The 9753-nt window shown below is 37.8% G+C and overlaps 2 protein-coding genes across 2 annotated transcripts; one reads left to right on the forward strand and one right to left on the reverse strand.

Moving 5' to 3' along the window:
- Positions 1-281: 281 nt before the first annotated feature.
- On the forward strand, positions 282-1115 carry LOC131657963 (uncharacterized). The gene has a single exon (XM_058927304.1). The coding sequence runs from the start codon at positions 282-284 to the stop codon at positions 1113-1115; it is 834 nt and encodes a 277-aa protein (XP_058783287.1).
- A 1605-nt stretch (positions 1116-2720) lies between these two features.
- On the reverse strand, positions 2721-4934 carry LOC131655566 (probable WRKY transcription factor 70). The gene is made up of 3 exons (XM_058925411.1): positions 4447-4934; positions 3943-4044; positions 2721-3391 (listed from the first exon to the last, which is right to left on the reverse strand). Exons 1-3 carry the CDS (start codon positions 4794-4796, stop codon positions 2893-2895), a joined length of 951 nt encoding a protein of 316 aa, XP_058781394.1. The 5' UTR covers positions 4797-4934; the 3' UTR covers positions 2721-2892.
- Positions 4935-9753: the final 4819 nt, after the last annotated feature.

Consider the following 9753-nt stretch of genomic DNA (forward strand, 5'->3'; position numbering starts at 1 on the left):
GTAAAGTGTGGTTGCACTATTACTAGAACGTATGGTCTCTCGCGTGCTTGTTTTATTGCTAAAAAGGTGAGACTAGGTGAGCCAATAAGAATGGACGAAGTTATCCCTCATTGGAAAAGACTTAGTTTTGATGATGATGGTTGCATCGAAGGAGAAAAATTGAATATCTCTATTACTTCCAAATTGGAAGCGATACAAGAGAGGTTTTCGAAGGCCGTTGACAACATGAAACTTCACATTAAAGAACAATTGCGGAAGATTGGATACCTGAAACAACCGACATGAAACCGCCTTCTCAACCGGTTAAGACAAAGGGTGCTCCGATGAAATTGAAGCCTACACCAAATGGCAACTCGACTACACGGGCTCCTTCGTATTGTGAGCACGTCGATAAAAATTTTCCCAACTCACCGACTCAAAAATCTCAAAAATCTCAAACAAGTTCAAACAAAGGAGCTCGCATAAGCAAACCGCCTCCGACACCTATTCCGTCGACAATTCCAATCATCAAAGAGATGCCTATTACGTCAAAAATTCCATTCATCGACGAGATGCCGGTTTTTATGCACCCTTACATAGAGCGGATCATCAATGTTGCGCGGGACGGTAATTGCGGTTACCAAGCCGTCTCGGCGTTGCTTGGTAATGGAGAGTATAGTCATACACTTGTTCGTCATCAACTTATCCAAGAGCTGAAGACGCATAAAGAATCTTACATGCGGTTATATGGAGAGGAATTTAAATTTGAAGCGGTTAACGAAGCTCTTGTTCCTTGGTTAGGCGCTTACGCACCGGTGTCAAAATGGATGAGATTCCCGGAAATGGGACATCTTATTGCATGCGCGTATAATAGGGTGTACATTGACTTGACATGTTATGGTTTTTTGGAAACCCTTTTCCCGCTCCGCACTGCACCGCCTACAAATCCAAATGATCGTATCATGTGTATTGGATGGCTTTCAAAAGCGAGTCACTTTTTGAAAATTTACTTGAAACCGCGATGCCTCATACCACATTACCACCTACGTCACCGGAATGAGCGCTTCATCATACCAAAGGTGTTGTTACGTGGCCGAATCTCTTTGTTGATAGAATGCACAAATTCGAAAGATTGAACAACATCGAAAATGAAAAGTCAAAATTGGAACCACCAATAAATTTAGCCGACGATAGTTCTTTTGATGTATTTTCTAGTTGCAAAGTGTAATATATGAACTCTTTAACATTGGGATGTAATCAATTTTTGTCAATTATAACATTGTATTCTTTATTTTGTATTTTCTTTTCCTACTGCTACTGCTATTTAATTATGTTATGTTAAAAAAACTAACAGAGAAACTTCAGTAGATGTAACTACGGAAGACTCTTAATTGGAAATTTAAAGCTTTTTTCCGTAGATACATCTACGAAAACAAAATATCTAACATCCTTTTGTGGATATATCTACGGAACGTGATGTGACAGAAAATGGGTGGTCCATATTCACCTAGGTCTTCTATAAAATTGGGGTTTCTAATATTGTATTTCACACCAACACAAAAAGTCTCAATTTTAGTACAACGTGTGTTGGTATGTCGCAAGTGTCTCCTACTCCGACGGTAGAATACCCGGAAGGACGTTCAAACTCAACGATTTCACCTCGCTCGACGATATCATTGGCGAAATCCACTACCGCCTACCTTACGGTGACAAACGGAAGGTTGTAAAGCTCGAGTATCGTTCACCTTCGTTTGACAATGGAGTGAACTTTGTTTACAGCAACATTGAGCTCAAGAACCGAGAGGATGTTTTGGCGATGTGGCGAACGTTTTTCAGTTTCGAAGAGAAAATCTTGCTCGAGTTCGTAGCGACAGTGCAAAGAATGGTCAAGCAAATTTTCGAGATGTGTAAGCGTCCACCAGGCTATTGAGATGTTATATTTTATTTGCTGGTGAAATTATCGATGTAATGTTGATTTTAATCTATGAATGTTATTTTTATCTCTCTTGCAATGTTGATTTCCTGGTTTTTTGAATCTGGTATATTCCGTAGATATATATACGGAAGTGTTCCGTATATGCATACAGAAGGTTTTCACGCAAATGTAAAAAAATGTGCTTCTAGAAATACATATACGAAAACAAATGTGTATTATTGAAAGCACACATGGTGCCTAAGAGACCAAGGGGTGTAGTAAGAGTTTCTCATGCTGAGACGTGGTTGTATAAATGATGATATAGAGAAGTGATGAGATGTGGTTGTATAAATGATGAGATGTGTTTAGGGGTGTTTAAAATAGAAAACCGTTAGATACGTTTGAGTTATTTATTTGACAGATTTTGATTTTGATTTTTTTGTTACATCATATGTATTTATCTATGATATCTCTTTTCCTTTCAGATATGAACACAAAAACCTAATGAAATTTGACATTAAATTTTGATTTTTCAAAGGTTCATTTCCCTTAAATCATTACCCTCTTGAGAGGCATGTCCTTGGATTCCACACACCAATAGGGTCATATACTTTCTATCCAACTTGCTCAAATCACTCTCTATCGCTTAGCTAAACATGACAACAATATCATGTGGACCAATTGTCAAGTATTGGTTTCTCATAACACTCTGTCACTTTCCTCTTCAGCCCCCACCTCAAAGTTTGGATGATTGGATACATGTCCCACAACTTTTAATTTCATTACTTTTTCATAGGCCATTAACTAGCTCATCATACACATTCAAGCATACATAAAAACAAAAGCAACTTGTGCATACTTACTTACATACATGAATACAAACATCTAAGTACAATCTTTCTAAAGCACATTGTAGAAAGAAGCTATTCTACATAATTAAGTGATTCTGTTACAATCACAAGCAAAATCTAAACAATACACTCAAAAGGCTTAACTAATTATAGCAAATGCCTTTCATCAAAATATACTAAATCATTGCTGAAATCAGAAAACACCCCAAAACCAATTTCAAGGTTTTGAGATTCACTACATGAATACACACTAGCATCTGGCTTGGATAGTTCAAAATCCTTAAAATCAGACCACAAGTTAGCTTCGAATAAATCATCCGCGAGAACACTCCTCGGAGTAGTAGTACTGTCGTCATTGTTCGGATATTCTTGTTTCACAATTGCTCTTTCTGAGCTCATAATAGGAGAATCCTGTTGAATATAATTTGTAAGAACTTCTTTTGAGTGAGGTTGAGAATTCACAAGAAATGTGTCCCAATTGGTATCTGAAGAAAATGTGACCATTTGTGGAGTATGTAGAGTGGCATTGCATGTGTGAAACCCAATGTATGTAATTTGGTATGTTTCTGGATTCTCTTGTATCAATTGTACCTGTTTGGTTGCTTTGCAACCTTGATCATGCTTCCGGGTACATCTGAAGTAGCTCCTGTAAATTATCAGTAAAAAGGTTTCTTAGAAGACAAGTTTTTCAAAAACCCGAAAAAATTAGTCGAAAGAATCTATGTTAAATTTGAATAATCAGTGGTCATATGACTTTTTGTTCTAATTTTAACCATTTATTTGATCTATAGTTATGATCTAGAATCATTATACACAGACAAATATACTGAATACGACATTGACACATTGACAGCTGAATGGACTTGTATGAATAGGAGTTCCAACGTTTCATAATTATATCTATCTTATAAATTAGTAATTTTTTAATTGAATTTTAATTAAACAGTGAATTATGTAATGGATAAAGAAAGAGTTAATAATTTAAAAACTAGTTTCTAAAACTATTTAAAAATCACAATCAAGTCCTAACATAGAAAGATATGTGACTTTAAATACAATTATTTTTTATCCATGTTTACTACCCTTCTAGAATTAATTGTCTCTATTAAACCACTTTATCTTGGAGAAAAATAGAGAAATGTTTAAAACCAAATTCTAAATACCACCGACAAAACATTAGAGGAGAACAATAATTACCTAGGAAATTGAGAATTGAGGATTTCCTTCTGTCCGTACTTTCTCCAGGAATGAATGTCACCAGTTGTTTTAGAGACTATGGTTCTTGTCTCATCAGTCTTCCTGCTCAATAATTTAGGGTAAACATCAATTTTCCTCCTATTATGCCATGTAACAAGTACAAAATGAAAATTTGAAAAATACAAGACAAAAAATCTACATATGAAAATAACATGTTTTCATTCCATCCATGTATAAAAACATGTTTTCCTTCTGTCCGTACATGTCCCAATTCAGCAAAATCCACCCAAATAAACTAAAAAATGTTTTTTCAACCAATAAAGCAGTAAAAAATCAGGACCGGCTTTTAGAATATGCAGATGATTAAAAAGAGTTTCATAAAGATTTGTCACCGTTAAACTATAACAAATTAACATTTCTATTTATTTTATCACAGTTAAATTATGACTAATCTACACGAATACGAATATTAAGACTCGGCCAAAAAGGTAAGGAAAAAAAAACCTTCTTTTGTAGGAACCTCTTCGATCTTTAGTGTTATTAGGTAACAATCTCTTCTTACTCTCACTTGAATCTTCAGATTTCACATCATCATTACAAGAAGCAGAAACCAATGAACCATTTTCCTCTGAAGCAACCTCATCAAAATTACAACCTTCAGAAGTCACCACAGAAATAGTCTCAGAGAAAGATCTCAGCACATTAGCTGCCAATTCCTTAACCGAAGCAGACCCATCAGAACCTAAACCAACACGATTCTTAAGCAGAAACTTCAGCTGAGTAGCATACTCTTGACCCTGAAGAAGCTCCTTAATGAGCAACTTCTTCTTGGAGGCAGAAACAACATCACTCATTGCTAATTTAGTGTAGTGTCTAAGGATCTTGTTTGAGTTGTTGTTATTGTGGGATTGTAAGATTTGGTAAATATATTGGTGGAAAAAAGGTATAGTTTTTCTAGGAAAGTGGGATGAAAATGAATGGAAAATATTAGGAAGGAAGGTATATGATGTTGAAATGTGAAAACATGATTAGAATTTTCCACATATAATGATAAATTTATATTTGGCTTGGTTTGCAAAAGGTGAACATGACGTGGGTTTCTTATGTAATGCTGATGCTATTTTGTTTTGTTTTTTTTCATAAAAATCAACTTGTCTAAGTTAGTAATCTATAATCAATCTAAATCTGAGGTAATTAGTAGTACTAATCTATGATTATTGATGAATTTCTTTGTCATTTCTGAGGACCACTTTTTAGTTTATAATATACTTGTAATTAATGCTAAAACGTGGCTACTACCAAACAAAAGGGTAATTTTTATCTGTCCACCAACGCAATTATATATGTATTTAAGTGTTAAGTATTGGTAGTACTGATTAAAAATGGCCCACCACCGTGGTGGGCGGCGTAAATAGTTCGGATATCTACATGGGGTCTATAATCCAAGAAGAGATAAGGAAGGAGATGGAGAGAAATTTCATTGCATTTCATGTGTGTTTTCATTATTACAACTTTCCCAATTCATCCTGTTAAGAAATTTCATTGTGTGTTGCTCATCATATTTTAGAATTTCTTTTTTTGAAACTAAATAAAAAGAAGTTTAATTATTGGGTTAATAGTACTTCACCCCCTTGTAATGTTAGCGAATTTTGCTTTTCCCCCCTCCCTACCTTTTGGCAACGGTTTTTTCAAAAAAACTGTTGTCAAAACCTACCTTTGGGAACGGTAGGGGGGTAAACCGAAACACGCTCATATTAGAGGGGGGTAAAGTACTATTAACCCTTAATTATTTAAGTCATTCTCAAAAAGTTTTGAGGCTGTTGTGAAAAACGATACCAATAACAAAGTATAATAAGGAATTAGGGAACAGAAGAAGAACACAAGAATTGGTTATAACTGCTATTCTTTCACTTTCTCTTAAAACAAGATTACAAGTTTACAAGAATAACAAATAACCTCTCTCACCCTAAATTAGGATTTGCAGCTTAGCAATGATGAGAGACTAGTATGCTATTTATAATAAAACCTAACATACTAACTAATGGGCTTTTTCAGCAAGGCCCATTACACAAGCCAACTTAATAAACAAGCTAACTTAACAAATTAGGGTTTAAACACTAAAACCTAATTTAACATGCTAACAACTCTAGCATCTTCGACATCTGCATGCTAGACCCATCTTCGACTACAGCATGCACACTTCGACACCACCATGTGAACAATCCTTCGACTTCATGCTTAACTCTGTCGAACTGTCGAACCAAGAAGCTACCCTTCGACAATACTAGAGTTCGATCCAATATCTCACAAATCTCCACCTTGGACCTAACTCTACAATGTCAAGGAACAAACTAGCTTTCTTCATGCAGCTTTATCAACTGCATACAGTGGAAAAACTTGCAACTCGGCAATGTCTTGGTGATCATATCAGCAGCATTGTCTTCAGTCGAAACCTTCAGCACTTGGACTTCTCCACGCTCGATTACTCCTCTGACGAAATGCAGCCTCACATCAATGTGCTTAGTTCGCTCATGATAGGCTGAATTCTTCGACAGGTGTATTGCACTTTGACTATCACATTTAACAGTGATACCTCGACCTTGAAGTTTTAGCTCCTTCGCAAAACCTTCAAGCCACAATGCTTCTTTCACAGCTTCAGTTAGGGCAATATACTCCGCTTCAGTGGTTGATAGAGCAACAACCTTCTGAAGTGTTGCTTTCCAACTAATTGCAGTGCCAAACATAGTGAAAACATATCCAGAAATAGATTTTCTGGAATCCATACAACCTGCATAATCAGAGTCGACATATCCTTCTATTACTGCTTTACTATCTTCACCCAAGGCTCCACCATAAATTAGGACTCTATTCAGAGACCCATTTATGTACCTTAAAATCCACTTCAATGCTTGCCAGTGAGCCTTTCCAGGATTCGCCATGTACCTGCTTACAAGACTTACTGCGTATGCTATGTCGGGTCTAGTACAAACCATAGCATACATCAAAGAACCAACTATATTAGCATACGGAATGCTATTCATATAGGCTCTTTCGACATCAGTACTGGGACACTGATCAATACTCAGCTTGAATTGAGGGTTTGTTGGAGTCACAACTGGCTTCGAATTTGACATACCAAACTTTTCAAGAATCTTCCGTAGATATGCCTCTTGAGATAGACATAACTTCGACTTCTTTCTATCTCTTCGAATGTCAATTCCAAGAATCCTGGAAGCAGCTCCCAGATCCTTCATATCGAACTCCTTATTGAGTTCAGCCTTCACCCTCATCACATCTTCAACATTGTTGCTTGCTATGAGAATATCATCCACATAAAGCAACAAAATAACAAATGAATTACCAGGTCGAAATCTGAAGTAAACGCAGTGGTCGAACTGACTTCTAATGAAACTTATGCGTGCCATGAACTTGTCGAATCTCCTATTCCACTGTCGAGGAGATTGTTTCAGCCCATACAAAGATCTCTTTAACTTGCACAGATAATCTTCCTTCCCCTTTTCGACATACCCTTCAGGTTGCCTCATCAGGATCGTTTTATCTAGATCACCATACAAGAACGCAGTCTTCACATCCATCTGTTCCAGTTCAAGATCGAACTGTGCCACCATGGCAAGCAACATTCGAATGGACCTATGCTTCACAACAGGAGAAAACACATCATTGAAGTCGACACCTTCTTTCTGAGTGAAACCCCTGGCAACTAACCTTGCCTTGTATCTTTTCGACGTCACTCCTTCAATTCCTTCCTTAACTTTGAAAATCCATTTACAGCTGACTAACCTTGCCCCAACAGGTTTCTTGATCAGTTCCCAAGTATGATTATCATGAAGAGATTTCATCTCATCATCCATGGCCTTCAGCCATTCAGTCTTATTTCGACTCCTCATAACTTCCTTATAGTCTCTAGGTTCTTCGTCTAGAACCTCACTTGCAGAGATTAAGGCATAAGCTATAAGATCTGCATATCCAAGTCTCTGAGGTGGCTTGATGACTCTTCTCGACCTATCTCTTGACAATAGGTAGTCATCGTCAGTTTCCTCAACTTCAGCATCTTCTGCTTCTTCTTCGACTTCATCTGAGATATGCAATTCAGCATCAACATGCTCCACCTCAACAGGAATCTCTACCTGTTCCAGCTCTTCTGCACTTCGATCATCATCATCAGTTTTCTTAAAAGCCATTTCAGCTTCATTGAAAACTACATCTCGACTGGTGATACACCTCCTGTGACCTGGCTCTAGGCACCATAGCCTATAAGCTTTGACTCCTTCAGGGTATCCCATGAACATGCATTTCAGAGCTCTAGGTTCGACCTTGTCTTGCCTAATGTGAGCATAGGCTATGCAGCCAAATACTCTCAGTTTGTCGAGATCTGGTGGATGTCCCGACCAAACTTCTTCAGGTGTCTTCATATCTAACGCTGTCGAAGGACATCTGTTTATCAGATATGTTGCTATCGAAACAGCCTCAGCCCAGAACACCTTTGTTAACCCCGCACTAGTCAACATGCATCTGACTCTCTCCAAAATAGTTCGATTAAACCTTTCAGCCAAACCATTTTGCTGTGGAGTACCTGCAGTAGTTCTATGCCTTGCAATACCAGAGGCAGCACAGAAACTGTCGAATGCCTCATTGCAAAATTCAAGGCCATTGTCTATTCTCAACCTCTTGACCTTTCTGCCAGTCTGATTTTCAACCAGAGTCTTCCAACTTTTGAAATTCTCAAAAGTTTCATCCTTAGTCTTCTGGATGAATACCCATAATTTTCTGGAATAATCATCTACTATGGATAGAAAATACCTTGCTCCTGAATGTGATGGACACCTTGCAGGCCCCCAAAGATCAGCATGGATGTAATCAAGGGATCCATGTGTTCTTTGTTTGCCTTTGTTGAACTTCACTCTGCAAGATTTTCCAAATACACAGGGTTCACAAAACTTCAGCTTTTCGACTTTGTCTCCACCAAGCAGATTTTGTTTCCCTAATTCGACCAGACCCCTTTCACTGACATGGCCCAATCTCATGTGCCAGATTTCTGTCTTCGACAACGGTTTCGTGGATGCAACATTTGTCGAACCACTTACAACTTCAGCCTCAAGGGTATACAAGCCTTGTTTCTTCACGCCTCTCAAGACTTCCTTCGAACCCTTCATGACTCTTAGGATACTTTTCTCTCCTTGGAAAACATATCCTTTCTTGTCGAATTCACCAAGAGAAAGCAGATTTCTCTTCAAATCAGGAACATACCTGACTTCAGTCAACAACCTTATTGACTCATCATGGAGCTTGAATCTAACAGATCCAATACCTGCAATCTTGCAAGCCTTGTTGTTTCCCAGCAATACTGATCCACCATCTTGATCACATAATTCCTCGAATAAGTCTTTGTTTGGAGTCATGTGCCAAGTGCACCCTGAATCCATAATCCACTCTCTTCTCGAGTCACTGCTTGAAACTACAAGAACATCAGATGATTCAAAATCATCTTGAACAATGGCTGCATTGCCATTATCCTTACCTCCATGATCTTTCAGGCGTTCAGGGCACACCTTTCTTGTGTGACCCTCCTTCTTACAATGATAGCATCGAATGCCAGATGCTTCGCCACTGTAAGACTTCGACTGGCTTTTGCCCTTCTTGTCGAACTTACCATTCTTTCGTAAGAGTTTTCCTTTAACGGCCAAACCTTCGCCAACAGTCGAAGGTTTATGCTCCTTTCGTTCATTCAAGTCCTTAGAGTACAAGGCTGATTGAACTTCTTCAAACGTCAGGGACTCCCTTACATACAAG

Source organism: Vicia villosa, linkage group LG3, assembly GCF_029867415.1.
Source record: "Vicia villosa cultivar HV-30 ecotype Madison, WI linkage group LG3, Vvil1.0, whole genome shotgun sequence".
Taxonomy (NCBI): Eukaryota; Viridiplantae; Streptophyta; class Magnoliopsida; order Fabales; family Fabaceae; genus Vicia; species Vicia villosa.